This window comes from Ovis aries, chromosome 15 (genome assembly GCF_016772045.2).
Source record: "Ovis aries strain OAR_USU_Benz2616 breed Rambouillet chromosome 15, ARS-UI_Ramb_v3.0, whole genome shotgun sequence".
In the NCBI taxonomy this organism is placed as follows: domain Eukaryota; kingdom Metazoa; phylum Chordata; class Mammalia; order Artiodactyla; family Bovidae; genus Ovis; species Ovis aries.
The window spans coordinates 55,896,866-55,917,948 of record NC_056068.1 but is presented as its reverse complement, the minus strand read 5'-3'; the positions used below and the strand labels follow the sequence as shown (position 1 = coordinate 55,917,948).

At 38.2% G+C, this 21,083-nt stretch overlaps 1 protein-coding gene across 1 annotated transcript in view; it reads right to left on the bottom strand.

Moving 5' to 3' along the window:
- ANO3 (anoctamin 3) overlaps nucleotides 1–21,083 on the bottom strand; it is a 455,605-nt gene that overhangs the window by 189,959 nt on the left and 244,563 nt on the right. The window contains exon 4 of the mRNA XM_027979573.3: nucleotides 3,858–3,976. Within this exon, the coding sequence (XP_027835374.2) occupies nucleotides 3,858–3,976 (119 nt within the window). The remainder of the gene's footprint in view (nucleotides 1–3,857; nucleotides 3,977–21,083) is intronic.

The following is a 21,083-nucleotide window of genomic DNA, read 5'->3' as shown; positions in this document are numbered from 1 at the left end:
TCAACACAGTATTCTCAACATCCAAGTTGTTATGGAAACCTTTCATAATGTTTCAAAATCTGCAAATCAGTGTGATACACCACATTAACAAACTGAAAAATAAGGATTATATAATCAGCTCCATAGATGCAGAAAAAGTTCTTTGACAAAATTCAACATCCATTTTTGATAAAAACTCCCATCAAAACAAGTATACAGGGAACATATTTCAACATACATGCCAAACCCACAGTTAACATTATACTCAACAGTGGAAAGCTGAAAGCATTTGTTAAGGGACAAGAGAAGGCTGATTATTCTCCCCACTTTTATTTAACACAGTATTGGAAGTTCTAGCCACAACAATCAGACAATAAAAATAGGCTCAAAGAATCCAAAATGGGAATGAAGAAATAAAACCGTAAATATTTGCAGATGATATGAAATTTTGTAAAGATGTAGGCTACAACTTAAAATACAGAAATATGTTGTATTTCTATATACTAACAACAAATCAACTAACAGAAACAGAAATTTTTTTAAAAAATCACATTTGCAGTTGCATCAAAAAAAATTAAACATCTAGGAATAAGTCTATCTAAGGAGGTAAAAGACATACTTGCAAAACCGACACTGAGGAAAGCAACTAAAGACCAGACGCACAGAAGGAAAGATACATTAGTACCGTACTTATGGACCGAAAGAATTAATAATGTTAAAATGATCATACTACCCAAGGCTTCCCACAGATTCAACACAATCGCTATCAAAATACCAATGGCATTTTTCAGAGAACTAGAACAAATAATTCTAAAATTTGTATGGAAGACCAGAAACTATAAAACTCCTAGAGGAGAACATAGGCAAAACACTCTCCGACATACATCACAGCAGGATCCTCTATGATCCACCTCCCAGAATTCTGGAAATAAAAACAAAAATAAACAAATGGGATCTAATTAAAATTAAAAGCTTCTGCACAACAAAGGAAAATATAAGCAAGGTGAAAAGACAGCCTTCTGAATGGGAGAAAATAATAGCAAATGAAACAACTGACAAACAACTAATCTCAAAAATATACAAGCAACTTATGCAACTCAATTCCAGAAAAATAAACGACCCAATCAAAAAATGGGCCAAAGAACTAGACATCTCTCCAAAGAAGACATACAGATGGCTAACAAACACATGAAAAGATGCTCAACATCACTCATTATTAGAGAAATGCAAATCAAAACCACAATGAGGTACCACTTCACACCAGTCAGAATGACTGCGATCCAAAAATCTGCAAGCAATAAATGCTGGAGAGGGTGTAGAGAAAAGGGAACCCTCCTACACTGTTGGTGGGAATGCAAACTAGTACAACCACTATGGAAAACAGTGTGGAGATTCCTTAAAAAATTGCAAATAGAACTGCCTTATGACCTAGCAATCCCACTTCTGGGCATACACACAGAGGAAACCAGAATTGAAAGAGACACATGTACCCCAGTGTTCATCGAAGCACTGTTTATAATAGCCAGGACGTGGAAACAACCTAGATGTCCATCAGCAGATGAATGGATAAGGAAGCTGTGGTACATATACACAATGGAGTATTACTCAGCCGTAAAAAAGAATTCATTTGAATCAGTTCTGATGAGATGGATGAAACTGGAGCCGATTACACAGAGTGAAGTAAGCCAGAAAGAAAAACACCAATACAGTCTACTAACACATATATATGTAATTTAGAAAGATGGCAATGATGACCCTGTATGCAAGACAGCAAAAGAGACACAGATGTGTATAGCGGACTTTTGGACTCAGAGGGAGAGGGAGAGGGTGAGATGATTTGCGAGAATGGCATTGAAACATGTATACTATTATGTAAGAATCGAATCACCAGTCTGTCCGATGAGGATACAGCATGCTTGGGGCTGGTGCATGGGGATGACCCAGAGGGATGTTGTGGGGAGGGAGGTGGGGGGCGGTTCATGTTTGGGATCACATGTACACCCGTGGTGGATTCATGTCAATGTATGGCAAAACCAATACAGTATTATAAAGCAAAATAAAGTAAAAATAAAAAGTTAAAATACTAAAAAAAAAAGACAAAGCCCCAAAGCTCTAAAAATAAAATAAAATAAAATAAAATTTGTATGGAAATACAAAAGATGCCCAAATAGCCAGAAACAATCTTGAGAAAGAATAAACCTAGAAAAATCATGCTTTGTGATTTCAAACTACACTACGAGTTAAAGTAATCAGAACCATATGCTACTGGCTCAGAAACAAACACACACATCAGCGGGACAGAACAATGAACCCGCGACAAAGGAGGCTGCAACACAGAAAAACGAACCTGCGACAAAGGAGGTTGCAACGCACAATGGGAAAGACAGTCTCTTCAGGGAGTGATGTTGGTAAAACCAAACAGCTATGCACAAAAAGATCAGACTGGACTACTTTCTCACACCATTCACAGAAGTAAATTAGAAATGGATTAAAGATGTAAAGGCAAACCCAAAACCATGAAACTTCTAGGAGATAATATGGGCAGCATGCTCTTTGACATTAATCTCAATGATATTTTCTACATATGTCTCCTTAGACAAGGGAAACAAAAGCAAAACATAAACAAATGGGACTACATTACATTAAAAATCCTTTGCACAGTGAAAGAAACTATCAACAAACTAAAAAGGTTCTCCAGGGGATCTTTCCAGCTGAGGGTCTGAACCCACATCTCTTGCATTGGCAGGCAGATTCTTTACTTCTGAGCCACCAGGGAAGCCCATACAGAATATTACTCAGCCATAAAAAGTAAATTCTTGCCGTTTGTGACAACATGGAAGGACCTAGAGACCTAGAGGGCATTATGCTTACTGAAGTAAGTCAGGCAGAGAAGGAAAGAAAAATACTGTATGATTTCTCTTACATGTCGAATCTAAAAATGGAATAAAAGGATAAATATAAAACCGAATTATAGACAGATAGGACAGACAAGTGAACAGGTGATGGCCAGAGGGGAGGGGGAGGACGGGAGGAAAGAAGTAAGGGAGATTAAAAGGTACAGACTTCCAGTTGCGAAATAACTGAGTCATAGGTATGAAATACACAGTGTGGGGAAGAGAGTCAATAACTACATTATATCTTTACATGGTGAAAAATGAAAGTGAAAGTCACTCAATCATGTCTGACTCTTCGCAACCGCATGGACTATACACATGATAAATATAATGAACACTGCTATATGCTGAATGTGGAAGTTGCTAAGAGTAAATTCTAAGAGTTCTTATTATAAGAAATATATATATATATTTCTGTTTCTTTGATTTTGCATCTATATGAGATGATGAATGTTCACTCAAATAATTCTGGTAATCATTTCATGATGTATGTAAGTCAAATAATTATACTGTATACCTTAAACTTATAAAGCGCTATGTCAATTATATCTCAACAAAACTTGAAGAAAAACAAAAAATTTGTCAAGCTGACATGATTCTAATTTTACAAACGATGAAAACAAGGCTAAGTGAGTTTGATTGACTTGCTCAAGTTACCACAACTATAAGTATTGGAATTGCAATTCAAATATTGGCCCACTTGATAATAAAATTCATGTTCTCATCAAACCATGGTGTCTTTCATAAAACAAGAAAGAAGATGGAATAAACCTCTAAAAAATTACTGAATAATTTTATGCTTCAGAATATTTATAAAATTCTGTTTGATAATATAAATTGATATGATGTCTACACATAACTTTTCAGTTTTGAGTCCTGTGCAACCTCATTCTCTCCAGGAAATATCAACTGAAATTAAAAAGAACTGTGTGGATTTAGATGTTAGAGTCCTCGATGACTTATAGACTGTTTAGTTTGCATTACCTTAGGCAATCTGGGCTTCGGTTCAGAATTATTTTTAGGAACAAAGTCTTTAATGAGGCGAGATCGGTCATAATTAGCATGCTCTGATTCATCCGTGTAATCCTTATCTTTTCCTAGGTCTAGAAAAGAGAAAGAGAAAATTACATCCATTTTTATCCTTCTTTCTTTTATTTCTCCTTAAATATAATAATCTCTTTTCTTCCATGTTTTCTCAAGGTTTAACCAAGTATAATTTTCATAGGACCCATATATCCAATAAATAAGCAAAAAAAGGTAATAATACAGAATCTTGCCAGTAACTTTCAGAAAAAAATGAAATGCATCTCTGTCATTTCGTGTACTTAAACATTTGAAAACAAAGTTAAAGTCATGCAAATGCAACAAGATGTTATCTCTTTTGAACTTGAAAATAGAGATATTTGCAAGAATTCAATACAATTTTGCTTTTTAAGGCAAATTTTACACATTTATCTGCTTAATTTAAAAGACTACAGATTTTGGTCATTTTTTTAAATAGCTGCTTCATAAATATGAACTTGACTTAAAAGAATAAGAAGTCTAAGAAATCATATAAGAAATGCTAACAAACTTTACAAGAAAGATTAAAAAGTATTGGGAGATTGAAATGAAACCACAACAGTAAAAAAGGAGCAAGAACATTGAAATATGGTAATTACCACTGGAAAAATCAAAAAGGGTAACACATACAAGAAATTATATGTGCACATTATATGAATAATGAGCAAGATATAATCAATGTAAAAGAGTATAAAATAGAAAATATCCTGATGGTTGCAAACATCACTAAGAACTAGTGACACATTTCAAAAAGTTTGTGTTCTAGGTGATACAAATCTCTCTCCAAAGTAAAAAACAGATTCAAAGAGACACAGATGTATAGAACAGTCTTTCGGACTCTGTGGGAGAGGGAGAGGGTGGGATGATTTGGGAGAATGGCATTGAAACATGTATAATATCATATATGAAATGAAACGCCAGTCCAGGTTCGATGCATGTTGTTGGATGCTTGGGGCTGGTGCACTGGGACGACCCAGAGGGATGGTAAGGGGAGGGAGGAGGGAAGGGGTTCAGGATGGAGAACACATGTATACCTGCGGCAGATTCATGTTGATGTATGGCAAAACCAATACAGTATTGTAAAGTAATTAACTTCTAATTAAAATAAATGAATTTATATATAAAAAATAAGGACATTCTCTTACAAAATTACAGTACATTTATCTTTAATATTGGTAAAAATACTATTTTTTAATCTTCATACCTTGTTCAAAGTATACTAATTGTACTTCTAATGTTCTTTATGGCATTACTATATGATATCACTATTTTGCAAGACATAACAATGAGCTAGAAATGTAATTTAAATGTTCTAGTATCTACATTAAAAAAGTAAAAAGCAAGTGAAATTAATAATAAATTGCATTTAAACCAGTTAAAAAAAAACACAGATTCCTAAATATTTAGTTTTTTCAAATAAATCAAATGGAATTATTGTAATTATTTTATTCAATCTGTCCTTAACCTGTCAACAACAAATTTTGACACAGAAAACCATCCATACTTCTTTCAAGAGTTCAGTCATGTGACTCAGTATTGTAACAAAATAAAAAATTTTATTTATACTACATGCATTAGTTTCTTTTATTCAGTTCAGTCCAGTCGCTCAGTCTTTGTCCGACTCTTTGCAACCCCATGAATCGCAGCACGCCACACCTCCCTGTCCATCACCAAGTCCCAGAGTTCACACAAACTCACGTCCATCGAGTCGGTGATGCCATCCAGCCATCTCATCCTCTGTCGTCCCCTTCTCCTCCTGCCCCCAATCCCTCCCAGCATCAGAGTATTTTCCAATGAGTCAACTCTTCGCATGAGGTGGCCAAAGTATTGAGTTTCAGCTTTAGCATCATTCCTTCCAAAGAAATCCCAGAGTTGATCTCCTTCAGAATGGACTGGTTGGATCTCCTTGCAGTCCAAGGGACTCTCAAGAGTCTTCTCCAACACCACAGTTCAAAAGCATTAATTCTTCGGCACTCAGCTTTCTTCACAGTCCAACTCCCACATCCATACATGACCACTGGAAAAACCATAGCCTTGACTAGATGGACCTTTGTTGGCAAAGTAATATCTCTGCTTTTCAATATGCTATCTAGGTTGGTCATAACTTTTCTTCCAAGGAATAAGCATCTTTTAATTTCATGGCTGCAATCACCATCTGCAGTGATTTTAGAGCCCCCCAAAATAAAGTCTGATAATGTTTTCACTGTTTCCCCATCTATTTCCCATGAAGTGATGGGACCAGATGCCATGATCTTCGTTTTCTGAATGTTCTTTTATTAGTAATGCTTAAAATCTACTATAACATATGGCATGTGATGCATAGCTAGCAGTATCAAGTTATTAGCAGCAGTATGAACTAAGAATGAACAGATCATTATACACCTTAGGAGATGATTAACTACCAATTACATTAACATGCTCTAGGCATTTGACCTATACCTATATACCTATTAATAATAGCTATCACTCATGGATGACTAATATTTGCTGAGCGTATACTAAGAGCCAGAAACTTTACACATATAATTTCCTTTAATCCTTATAACAACTCTAGTAGTGTGTATGATTTTTATCTATACAATGATACATAAACTAAGGCATATGCAAATTAAGTAGCATGGCAAAGTTGCTGAACCATTAAGGGGTACATCAAACACATCCCAGTTGGTGCCAAAGCTGATGTTTGTGAACATGCTATAATGTTTCCCAAGACTTAGGTACGAGCTTCTCAGGTGGTGCAGTGGTAAAGAATTTGCCAGTGCAGGAGATGCAGGAGACATGGGTTTGATCCAACATGATACCAACATAATAAGTTAGTAAACTTTTGGAACAAAATGTGTCAGTATGTTTTAACAGAAAGACTGGAGGGTAATCCTAAAGCTATAATCTGAAAGAAAGAAAATCTATTTTCACAAGAATGTTCAACAAGCCTATGGGCACTACAGTATAGAAACCATTGCCACCTTAATAAACAGCAACTCAATTCTTCAACACAGGCCAGAATCCTGACTCCTCATTTTCTCTTATCACCATGTCTGTACCTTAAGCAAACTGTGTTGATTTAGCACAAAGCATAATTTTTCTACTATGCCTCACTTCTTTAGCACATATCACTGCCTAAATGGCTGTACAATTTCACTTATTTATCTTCATTTATGATCTGTTTCCCTCAGTAAGGTATTTGTGCACTGAGTTTTTACTTTTTCACCTTTGCTGTCTTTCTGTTCACTGCTTCATCCCTAACATCCAGAACAACTAAGGACATTTAGCTGTCATTGACTGTATATTTGTTGAATAAATGGATTTATATGTTCAACAAATCTTATCTGAAACATCTTCAAATTATATCTAGAAACTGATCCTTTGCCGATATCTGATAATAGTTTCTTAATCCAAGCTGTCAGTCTCTCTTGAGTCTGTAAGAGCCTCCCTTACTGATCTTCCCATTTCTATCTCTTGTCTCTATTACATGGCAGAGTAGCTCTTTTACAACCTAGGTTAAATTACATTAACCTTTACTCAAAACTCTCCAATAATTTTGTAGCTCTAAGTAAAAGCCATGGTCCCATTAGGGCATGTATGAAATATTAGTCTTCTTCCTACCACATCTTGTCCCTGTCCTAAACCCGACCCTCCCTCCCTCCAATCCAGCCACCCCGTTCCCTGATGAAAAATATACTCTCACCACAGGACCTTTGCACTTGCTCCTCTCTCTGCAAGAATGCTCAATACCTTTTTCATCCAGAGTTCTGCTCACATCATCACATGAGAGAACCTCTTGTTGACCACTGTTTCTAAAGTAGAACTTTCCATAGATCTCTGTCTTCTCATAAAGTCTTATTACTTTTATTAGCACCTGACATAACATGATAACACACATATGCAAAACATACATACTATATATGTACATATATATCAGCAACTGACATTGCTATGATATAGATATATAACGTGGTATATGTTTATCCTATATACATATGAGTAAATATCATGTGCATATGCATATATGTGTGTATATATATAATGAATATGTACAAGTTCTACATGCATATATTTGTGCTGGTGCTTATATAAAGGACAAAGAAAAGAGTGTATATGTAGAGAGAGAGAGTACTGATAGATGGTCATCTATCTCTTCCACCGTAAGTGCTATTGGTGAGGTGATTGTTTTGTTCACTCTTTCACACCAATTATTTAGCTTACCGTTTAGCATCTTGTAAGCATTTAGTATCTGTTGAATAAATTGATGAATAGATGTGGGAATATTTTCCATCTGTTAAATTGCTAATTTTACAGACTGAAAACGTATAGAAATGTTTAAAACATAATATTAAGTTAAAATTTTGTTTTTCTTAATTTTGATGTATTTCATTTCAAATATACTTTCCCTTATGAATGAAACTTTTGTGATACTATGCAAACTTAAGGACAAAGAGTGACAACTGCAGTATGTTAAGAATGTGAAACATTTTCCTATTTTGACAGAAGAATGGTAGTTTTCCCCTCACCCTAGACCTTTTTCTACTATTCTTGCCAGAAGTTTATGTGTATCATAAATAGCAGAACTAAAAAAAAAAAAAACTGCAGTTGGTATTAACACCAATAAATATCTGTGACAATTAAGAGGACCACATTGCATATGATTAATAAAGTAAATCCCTCTTCCATTAGAAGAATTATCTGAAATGTAAGCAAAACCTATTAATGTGTTTTGGTTCTTATCGAGGACACAGACCCTTGTTTGTGTGAAATATGCCCCACGTGGTAAAGATCATTTAAAATTCAAACAAATTGAATAATTTCAACAACACCAAATTACAATACCAATTACATATTTCATTGTCTTAAGATGCTTTTACCCCACATTTTAGCATTTCTGAAATCAGGATGGGGTCAACAGTCCATGTTGGCCCATAAAGAAGACGGAGCACCAAGGAATTGATGCTTTTGGATTGTGATGCTGAAGGAGACCCTTGAGAGTTCCTTGGACAGCAGGGAGATCAAACCAGTCAAGCCTAAAGAAAATCCACCCTGAATATTCATTGGGAGGACTGATGATGAAACTGAAGCTCCAATACTCTGGCCACCTGATGCAAACAGCCAAGTCACTGGAGAAGACCCTGATGATGGGAAAAATTGAGTGCCGGAAGAGAAGGGGAAAACAGAGGATAAGATAGTTGGATGGCATCATCGGCTCAATGGACATGAGTTTGAGAAAACTCCGGGAGACAGTGAAGGACCGGGAAGCATGGCATGCTGCAGTCTATGGGGTCACAGAGTCAGACATGACTGAGCAACTGAACAAGAGCAACAATCCATATTTCCTAAAAGTGATTATTAATTTGATGATGCTTTTCACAATTGCTAGTGTCTTAAAATCCAGTAAATTTGATAATTAAGAAAAGCAGACTTTCAAAAAACAAAAACATTTCTGTCTGGTATAGTAGAAACAGGTAATTTTGATTATGACAAATGAAACTACTGTTGCTCTCCAGTAGCTGACTGGTAGAAAGACATACACTCTTAAAAAATAGATAATTGGATTTTATCAAAATTAAAAATCTGTACTTTAAAGAATACCATCAAGAAAGAGGGACAACCTTCAGAATATGAGAAGATGTTTGCAATTTATATATCGAATAAGGGACTTGTATATATGTATATACAACTCTTACAACTGAATAATAGACAAACAACCCTGTTTGAAAATGGGCAAAAAATCTGAACAGACATTTCTTTGAAAAAATATACAAGAGGTTCAAAGGAAAAACTAACATGAAAAGGTGTTCAACATGATTAGTGCTCAGGGAAATGCAAATCTAAACCACAATGAGACCACTTCATATTCACTAGGACGTAGTGTGCTGCAGTCCATGGGGTCGCTGAGAGTTGGACACGACTCAGTGACTTCACTTTGACTTTTCACTTTCATGCATGGAGAAGGAAATGGCAACCCACTCCAGCGTTCTCGCCTGGAGAATCCCAGGGACGGCAGAGCCTGGTAGGCTGCCGTCTATGGGGTCGCACAGAGTCGGACACGACGAAGCGACTTAGCAGCAGCAGCATATAATAAAAAAGAGTGTTGATGAGAATGTTGAGAAACTGAGTCTTCATATACTGCTGATGAGAATGAAAAATGGTGAAGCTGTTGTGGAAAACAGTCTGGCAGGTCTTCAAAATTTTTAACAGAGTCACCACATGATCTTGCATTCTACTTCTAGGGATAATACTCAAGAGAAATGAAAACATAATTCCACCAAAAAATTATGCATGAATGCTCCTAGAAGCATTGTTCATAATAGCCAAAAAGTCAAAACAATACAAATGTCCACAATCTCATGAATGGATAGATAAAATATGGTTTAATCAATAGAATTGAATTTTGTTCAGTTGAATTACTGAATTACAGTAAAACCTGACTGCTAATAGGTATGGAATTTCTTTTTATTTTTAAGTATAAATTTATTTATTTTAATTGGAGGTTAATTACTTTACAATATTGTATTGGTTTTGCCATACATCCACGTGAATCCACCAGGGGTGTACTTGTTTTTTGAGGTGACAGGAATGATCTAAAATTGACGGTGGTGATGGGTACATATCTTTGAGAATATGCTAAAAACCACTGAGTTTTCACCCACTACTTAAAGTAGGTGAATTTTATGGTCAAGGTGAATTGGAACTCGATAAATCCATTATAATAAAATACAAACAAACAAAAATCAAGATTCTCCAAGCTTAAGAAAATCACTTAGTATGTTAAGTAGAGAGTCTGATGTAATGGAAAGATAACTAATATTTGCTCCATAAAAGCCAAGTTTAAATTCTGGTTATGCCATTTATTAGCTGAGTGGCAGTGAGTCAGTTCTCAATATGAAAATTTGGGGTAATAAAATCTTTTCATTCCAAGGATTAAACAGAATAATCTAAAGTGAAGAGGTACAAAAGAGTCTCTTGACGAAGGTAAAAGAGGAGAGTGAAAAAGCTGGCTTAAAACTCAACATTAAAAAACTAAGATCATGGCATCCGGTCCCACCACTTCATGGCAAAGAGTTGGGGAAACAATGGAAACAGTGACAGACTTTGTTTTCTTAGGCTCCAAAATCAATGCAGATGGTGACTGCAGCTATAAATTGAAAAGATGCTTGCTCCTTGGAAGAAAATCTATAACAAACCTAGACAGTGTATTAAGAAGCAGAGACATCACTTTGCCAACAAAGGTCCATCTAGTCAATCCTATGGTTTTTCCAGTAGTCATGTATGGATGTGAGAGTTGGACCATAAGGAGGGCAGAGTGCTGAAGAACTGATGCTTTCAAACCATGGTTCTGGAGAAGACTCTTGAGACTCCCTTGGACTGCAAGGAGATCAAACCAGTCAATCCTAAAAGAAATCAGTCCTGAATATTCATTGGAAGGACTGATGCTGAAGCTGAAACTCCATTCTTTGGCTACCTGATGTGAAGTGCTAAATCACTGGAAAAGACCCTGATGCAGGAAAAGATCAAGAGCAGGAGGAGAAGGGAGCAACAGAGGTTGAGATGGTTGGACAGCATCATTGACTCAATGCACATGAGTTTGAACAAACTCTTGGAGATAGTGAAGGGCAGGGAAGCCTGGTATGCTACAGTCCATGGGGTTGCAAAGAATTGTACCTGACTGAGTGACTGAAGAACAATTAAAAAAATGTGACTTGTACACATAAATATTGAAGAATTATATATTTCCTTCCTTTGGTTTTTCTTAAATTCACAACTCAAATATTTAGAATCAACAAAACAAATTAGGTAATTTGGAACAAACAAAAATACCTTATCTTCCCTTTTAAAGCCTGAATGGGGAAGAAACAATGTAATTACCTTAAGTATGCCAATGGACAATTTAAAATTTAATCTAAATATCTTTTTTCCAATCACCAATAATATGATTTATGATAAAAAAAACTTTTGTTGAGTCAAGTGGGAATCCAGTAAGTCTTCTAAATTTTGCTTGTAAACCAGCACCCAAACAAAAGGGACTGATCAATATAGGAGGCTACTAAGATTGCAACATAAACTTTAGAGCCATCTCTGGGAGTATAATTTTAATAACCAAGTTATTCCATCTCAGCCATTTTTATTATAATACTATTTTATTTCCTTATGTTGTTACATTGTATTATAATTGCTTAAGCATCTGGAAATGGATGGTGAAACTTTCGAACAATTTTCAGTATGTGTGAATGATCATATTAGTTATCACTTACTTTCAAATGTGTAACCTTCCCATTTATTACTAATGTCAGCATGTTTTAGGGCTGCCAGAGTAGCTGAGGCTGAAGATTAAAACAACAGTTGTTAGGTTCAAGATGGTGGCGTAGGAAGATGCTGGACCCACCTCTCTAGGGTAGTTACATATGCATCAGTTCCTTCTGAGAAAGAGCTGTAAACCAGATGAACTGCTCCTCCATGACAAAAGATAAAAGGACCACATTAAGAAAGGTAGGAGAGACCGTATTTGACAGTCCTTCCAAAACCCCACTCTCAGCGTAGTGACACACAACAGGGAGAGATCTCCTCAGTTCAGTATTTTTCTCAGAGGAGCAAGGGATTTGTGCCTTACACGAGGCACCCCAGCCCTTGGGATCTGCAGCAGAAGAAAAGGCCCCAAAACACCTGGCAAGGAAATAAATAGGAAGACATTCAAGGGACCCAAAGGGAACTGAGATTCACCTTTTAAAGGGCTTGCATGTGGTCTCATTCATGTCAGCAGCAGTTTAAAAAGTGCCTAGCCTATATGTGAAGGAGATTCACCTGCTAATTTTAAAGCATCTGCAGAAACAGCCGAAACTCTCTCCAGAGGCAGAGGTGTTAGTGGGCACGGTTTTTGCACTCTCTACCCACCCTGATAGCACAAGTGAAAGTGCAAGTGTTAGTCACTCAGTTGTGTCTGACTCTGCGACCCCATGGACTGTCTATGGAATTCTCCAGGCAAGAATACCGCAGTGGGTTGCCATTCCCTTCTCCAGCGGATTTTCCCAACCCAGAGATCGAACTCATGTCTCCTGTGTCTCTGGCATTGCAGCCAGATTCTTTACCATCTGAGCTACCAGAGAAGCTAGCACAAGCAGGCAAGCTAAACCCTCTTGCTGCCTTGCTAGGACAGGTGGGGAAAGCAGTCTCTGCACTGCCTCACTGCCTTGCTGAAACCGCACTGTCCCACTGCCTTGCTGAAACTAAAAAGCTCATGCAGTGTGACACTCCCTCACCTGCTGTCTGGGTCCAGGGAACAAGAGCATTCTCCCCTTGTGGCTCAGTGATGGTCTTTAGTGTTATGCATTTTTGCTTTGTGATTATCAAGAGGCTCAAATATAACATCCCATGATAGCAACTTAAATGTGAACATGTTCCAAAGCTCTTCAAGGAACTCTCTCATTGCATCACGGAGACCTGCAGGCGAGCACAGTCAAGGCATTTTCCTGCAAGACTGCCCAGCTTGCAGCTGACTCAGGAAAGCCAACAGGAACACTGGTGGTATTTATTGATCAGGTAACCCTGGCAGCCAAAGAGGCTAGTTTCTGGTCTCCACCAGACTGTGACAATCAGAGACAGTTCTTGGCAGGCTACTACCCTCAGAGCAATGCACAGACCACAGACTGAAACACATCCCCACCTTCCTGTGAAAAGCCTCTTTATTTATGTTGGAGCTTCAGCCTGAGGGATAGGCTTAAGGTTTCCCACACATCTAGAGTCTATGGAGGTACTTCCAGTGAAGTAGAGAGAGAGCATCCTATCCAACCTCTTTGCTTCACTTCAACTTGATAATAGCTTACACACTGATCTGGAGCTCTGATTTTTGTTAACAGTCTCCCAAGGCCACCCTCAGATTTCCTTTCTGAAGACTGTAGGGTTTGGGATTGCAGCCCCACAGAAACTGTATGTATTTGCATACTTTAACAGAGACTGTCTGAGGCCATGGTCTCCAATCAACCTGAAACTCGGTGCTAAATGAGATTTCTTCCCTTGGAGACAATAGGTAAGTAAGAATCTCACTGCCAAAGGTAAATACAGAGAAAAGGTAGTGAATTAATTACTTATAAATCTAGTAAGGAAGTTAATGGCAACCCACTCCAGTACTGTTGCCTGGAGAATCCCATGGACAGAGGAGCTTGGTGGGCTACAGCAAAGAGTCGGATACGACTGAGTGACTTCACTTCACTTCACTTCAAGGAAGTTAAAAGACAAAAGTAGTAAAATCAACTAAAACTACAAAAATCAGTTTAGAAATACATAAAATGAAAAGATACAAAATTTGACATAAAAAACACAAAATGGAGTAAAAATGTAGAAGTTTGGTGCTGGTAAAGATCCAGACCGTCTTTTTTACATTTTTTTATTTTGTATTGGGGTATAGCTGGTTAACTTCCCAGGTGGCTCAGATGGTAAAGAATCTACCTGCAATGCAGGAGACCCTGGTTCTATCCCTGGGTCGGGAAGTTCCCCGAGAGAAGGGCATGGCAATCCACTCCAGTATACTTGTTTGGAAAATTCCATGGACAGATGAGTCTGGCAGGCTACAGTCCATAGGATTGCAAAGAGTCAGACACGACTGAGTTACTAAAACACATGCACATAGCCATTTTACAATGATGTGATAGTTTCAGGGGAACAGTGAAGGGACATGCATACACACGCAGAAGACCCAAATTTACTGATTCTTTGCTGTTCTTTTGTTGTCTGCTTCTCCCTAACAGTATCAATGTTCTAAAGTCCTGACACTAACCACTCACAGCACAGGTACTGCTGGAGCTATACTGAGTCAACTCCCCAACTGAGGAAATTCTGTGGATAAACTACTTTCCATCGTGTCAATGTGTTGGCGTTTATTCTACCCACGTCTATCTTTCCATATATTCACCCAATCAATCATCATTTGTCTACCTATCTGTCACTGAAAACAGGGTACATGCTAGGCAAAATGAATAGGACAGATATAAACAGCAACTGTTATCATCTAGCAAAATGAGTGGAGAAGGCAATGGCACCCCACTCCAGTACTCTTGCCTGAAGAATCTCACGGATGGAGGAGCCTGGTAGGCTGCAGTCCATGGGGTCGCTAAGAGTTGGGCACGACTGAGCAACTTCACTTTCACTTTTCACTTTCATGCATTGGAGAAGGAAATGGCAACCCACTCCAGTGTTCTTGCCTGGAGAATCCCAGGGACCGGGGAGCCTGGTGGGCTGCCATCTATGGGGTCTCACAGAATCGGACACGACTGAAGCCACTTAGCAACAGCAGCAGCAAAATAAGTATGCATAGAAAGTAGAAAGAAAGTGAAGTCGCTCAGTCGTGTCCGACTCTTCGACCCCATGGACTGTAGCCTGCCAAGCTCCTCCGTTCCTGGGATTTTCCAGGCAAGAATACTGGAGCAGGTTGCCATTTCCTTTTCCAGGGGAACTTCTTGACCCAGGGATCAAACCAAGGTCTCCTGCATTATAGGCAGACTCTACCATTTGAGCCACCAGGGAATCCAAAACTGAAAGTCGCTTAATTATGTCCAGTTCTTTGTGACCCCGTGGACTGTAGCCTGCCAGGCTCCTCTGTCCATGGACTTCTCCAAGCCAAAATACTGGAGTAGGTAGCTGTTCCCTTCTCTAGGGGATCTTCCCAGCGCAGGGACTGAACCCAGGTCTTCCACATTGCAGGCAGATTTTTTACCTTCTGAGCCACCAGGGAAGCCCAAGAGTACATAAAGCCATATTCAAAGTGATATAATAATAGAAAGAAGGCCTCATCTCAACTTCTGAATGTTAGGGAGGACTTCACAGAAGAGTAATGTTAGAAAGTCATAGTCTTCCTACTTAAGGAGAATGGTGACTATCCGTTCTTTAAATGCTCTCCCAGAAGGTTTGTCAACCCAAATGAAAAAGAGGAATATAATCAGATTAGGTCATCAGTGAGAATAATAACACAGTAATGATTTCTAACAGGTGAGGAAAATCACACTGAGGGATCACATCATGGTGAGAAAAGTAATGGGCAAATCCTACAGCAAACTCTCCAGAGATATGCATGTCAATAGCCTCTGTGTCGTTTATCCATTTTTCAGATTCTAAATATATTATTGGAGCCCCTGCTGCTGCTGCTGCTAAGTCACTTCAATCGAATCCGACTCTGTTGGAGCCCCTACTATGTGCCAAATAATGTTCTTGATTCTGGGCTACAGGAATCAAGAAAGTTAACAAAGCCTCTGTGTTCCGGAAACAGCAAGAGAGAGAAAGAAACCCACAGAATTTCAGGTAATACTCTCTATGTATTCAAAAGAAAAATAAATCAAGATTAGAGCACATAGAGTGAAGTTTGTGTCAATCCGGTTTCTCTCAATGGAAGGCCCTGGGATCAGAACAACAGGCAACAGAAGCTTGAATTGGCTACAGCATTAGTTTCCCAGGTGGTTCAGTGGTAAAGAATCTGCCTGTTACCATGCAAGAGATACAGGAGACATGGGTTCAATCCCTGGGTCCAGAAGATCCCCTGGAAAAAGAAGTGGCAACTCACTCCAGTATTCTTGCTTGGGAAATCCCATGGACAGAGGAGCCTGGTGGATACCCTATGGGGTCACAAAAGACCCAGACATGACTGAGCAACTGAAAAACAACAAGGGGGAAGAGGCAATAGGAAATGGCCTAAAGAGGCCATGCCCAGATATCTCATATGGCCTCTGAAGGCCAAGTAGGAGATTTACATTTTAAATGTAATGGGAAAGCTGGAGGAATATGAGGAGAAAAACGATGAGATTTAATTTCTTTTTTATTAAAGCTTCCTATAATTGCTGTGTAGAAAACAGATTATAAGGAAGCAAGAGGTGGAGCAGAGAGACCAATTAGGAGGTTATTACACTATCTCCCAAGAAATGGTGGCAGAGTGGATTAGGTTGTAGCAACAAATAGAGCAATGGTGAACAGTGTTACATTCTGAATATAACTCGAAAAGTGAGACAAGATGACTTATGTAATGTGCTTAATAAAAAGCTGAAAAGATTTACAGCGACTGTGAGGCTTTCAAAACTAAAGAACAATGTCTTTCCCTGTAATTTCATTTTTTTTTGTAATTGTAAGTAAATTGGTATCAGTGGAAAAGTTATTTTTATACCATTTTAACATGAAACTGTTGGAAAAAATGATGAAAATTAGCAGAGATTAATATTACAGAAAGACAGCAAAATCATTACATACATACATCATTACATTTGAACATAACTGTTTTGAGAAATAAGATCAACAAACAAGCCATTAAGCTGAACTATGAAACTTGCAGAAAGTGAATGTCTTGATTATCTAACACAAACCACTTCCTGAGGGAGTCGTTTCATAACACTGGCAAAATGTTGATTGCAAAAGATTAGGTAGATGAATATTTTGGTGGTTGGACCCAAAGTATATTGGTCTTAATTAGCCCTGCTTATTTCACTTCAAAGTTACCTGATTTTACTGCAGCGTGAGCAAGGGTAGAATTAGGCATTAGTTACTTGTTAATTGGATTTCTCTGTCTTTGCCATTTTCTACTACACTAACAAGAAAAGAAGGGTGAGCAATAGTAGCAGGACTTCCAGGATTGATGAACAAGATTGCTGACACACCATGATTTCAAGTTCACTGTTACATGGATCAGTACTTCCCAGAACAATTTGTGTGTGTGTGTGTCTATGTATCTATGTGGCTGGGGGAGAATGGTTTATGCAATGGAATGGTGCCCTGGCTGCTCTATGAAAAGTAGAATTAAAAGTCCAGAGACGACAATTAGAAAAATAAATGAAGAAAACCAAGCAACAAAATCCTAACCTCCCAACCTGATTAGTTTTCTTTAATCCATCATCTCCCAAATATATTTTACCATGCAATGTTACTCCTCCATCTTTTGCTGCTCCCAGCCTGATACTTATTAATATCTTGCAGAGCTGGTGTTCCCTGGGTTTCACTAACCACTTTTCATCTTAAATGCCTCTGTTACCATTGCGCTGATTTAGAGAGAAGGTGAGAGATGAAGGTTTCCTGGGTTGAAACCTCTGTTCTCCATTTGCTAGTTAGATGATTTTTGTAACTTAACTTGCCTCTTGGTGAGTCAATTTCCTCATCTGTAAAAATAAGATGATAATAACACCAACCCAAAGGACTGTTAAGAAAATTAAATAAGATAACATAGGCAGGGAGGTGCGCATGTGAGTTCAGTAAATTACTGTTATTCCAGTATGCCATCAGGGTCACATTTTGGTGATAACAGAAAGAGATGGTTAGTGAAGATATTTAAAAGCCCAGAAAAATTCAGTGTGAAAAGTAAGTTGAGTGAATGACTAAATAAAAATACTCATTGAATTTCCATGATGATGTCTTAGAGACTGTGATGGAGCTATGCTTCTTCATTTAATTCAACAATATTGTAAAGCAGGGATCTTTAATCCCAATTTACATATTAGATCATTGAGGCTCAGAGAGGTTAATAATATGCCACAGTTGCACAACTAGTAGATACAAGAATAAATGTCTGATCAATGTCTGGCTGGGAAAATAGTATTTCACTGATAATCTACTACGAACTCTGTCAGGCAACATTAGCAAAAATCTGCAGCTATGAATCAATAGAATCATGAATATTCCATTTGGCCTTGGGGTACAGAAGGAAGTGGGCAAAGGCTAATAGAGTTTTGCCAAGAGAACACACTGGTCATAGCAAACACTATCTTCCAACAGCACAAGAGAAGACATGACACATTGACATCACCAGATGGTCAACACCAAAATCAGATTGATTATATTCTTTGCAGCCAAAAATGGAGAAGCTCTATACAGTCAGCAAAAACAAGAAGGGGAGCTGACTATGGCTCAGATCATGAACTCCTTATTGCCAAATTTAGACTGAAATTGAAGAAAGTAGGGAAAACTACTAGACCAATCAGTTATGACCTAAATCAAATCCCTTCTGATTATACAGTGGAAGTGAGAAATAGATTCAAGGGATTATATCTGATAGAGTGCCTGAAAAACTATGGACGGAGATTCGTGACATTGTACAAGAGGCAGGGATCAAGACCATCCCCACGAAAAAGAAATGCAAAAAGGCAAAATACTTCTCTGAGGAAGCCTTACAAATAGCTGTGAAAAGAAGAGAAGCAAAGACAAAAGAGAAAAAGAAAGATATACCCATTTGAATGCAGAGTTCCAAGAATAGCAAGGAGAGATAAGAAAGCCTTCCTCAGCAATCAATGCAAAGAAATAGAGGAAAACAATGGAATGGGAAAGACTAGAGATCTCTTCGAGAACATTAGAGATACCAAGGGAACATTTCATGCAAAGATGGGCACAATAAAGGACAGAAATGGTATGAACCTAACAGAAGCAGAAGATATTAAGAGGTGGCAAGAATACACAGAAGAACTATACAAAAAAGATCTTCATGATCCAGATAACCACAAAGGTGTGATCACTCACCTAGAGCCAGACATCCTGGAATGTGAAGTCAATTAGGAAGCATCACTATGAACAAAGCTAGCAGAGATGATGGAATTCTAGTTGAGCTATTTCAAATCCTAAAAGATGATGCTGTGAAAGTGCTGCACACAATCTGCCAGCAAATTTGGAAAACTCAACAGTGGCCACAGGACTGGGAAAGATCAGTTTTCATTCCAATTCCAAAGAAAGGCAATGCCAAAGAATGCTCTAACTGCCACACAATTGCACTCATCTCACACACTAGTAAAGTAAAGCTCAAAATTCTCCAAGCCAAGCTTCAACAGTACATGAACGATGAACTTCCAGATATTCAAGCTGGATTTAGAAAAAGTCAAGGAACTAGAGATCAAATTGCCAACATCCCCTGGATTATTGAAAAAGCAAGAGAATTCTAGAAAAACATCCACTTCTGCTTTATTGACTATGCCAAAGACTTTGACTGTGTGGATCACAACTAACTGTGCAAAATTCTTCAAGAGATGCAAATACCAGACCACCTGACCTGCCTCTTGAGAAATCTGTATGCAGGTCAGGAAGCAACTGTTAAAATTGGACATGGTTCCAAATAGGAAAAGGAGTATGTCAAGGCTGTATATTGTCACCTTGCTTATGTAACTTCTATGCAGAATACATCATGCGAAATGCTGGGCTGGAAGAAGTACAAGCTGGAATCAAGATTGCTGGGAGAAATATCCATAACCTTAGATATACAGATGACACCACCCTTATGGCAGAAAGCAAAGAACTAAAGAGCCTTTTGATGAAAGTGAAAGTCAGTTCAGTTCAGTTCAGTTGCTCAGTAATGTCGGACTCTTTGCGACCCCATGAACTGCAGCACACCAGGCCTCCCTGTCCATCACCAACTCCCATAGTCCACCTAGACCCATGTCCATCGAGTTGGTGATGCCATCCAACCATCCCATCCTCTGTCGTCCCCTTCTCCTCCTTCCCTCAATCTTTCCCAGCATCAGGGTCTTTTCAAATAAGTCAGTTCTTCGCATCAAGTGGCCAAAGCATTGGAGTTTCAGCTTCAAAATCAGTCCTTCCAATGAATACCCAGCAACAATCTCTTTTAGGATGGACTGGTTGGATCTGCTTGCAATCCAAGGGACTCTCAAGAGTCTTCTCCAACACCATAGTTCAAAAGCATCAATTCTTCGGCGCTCAGCTTTCTTTATAGTCCAACTCTCACATCTATACATGACCACTGGAAAAACCATAGCCTTGACTAGACGGACCTTTTGGAGCCCAGAAAAATAAAGTCAGTCACTGAAAGTGAAAGAGGAGAGAGAAAAAACTGACTTAAAACTCAACACTCAGAAAACTGAGATCATGGCATCTGGTCCCATCACTTCATGGAAAGTAGATGGGGAAACAATGGAAACAGTGACAGACTTTTTGCGTGGGGACTTCAAAATCACTGCAGATGGTGACTGCAGCCATGAAATTAAGATGCTTTCTCCTTGGAAGAAAAGTTATGACCAACCTAGACAGCATATTAAAAAGCAGAGACATTACTTTGCCAACAAACTTCTGTCTAGTCAAAGCTTTGGTTTTCCTAGTAGTCATATATGGATATAAGAGTTGGACTGTACAGAAAGCTGAGTGCCGAAGAACTGATGCTTTTGAACTGTGGTTTTGGAGAAGACTCTTGAGAGTCCCTTG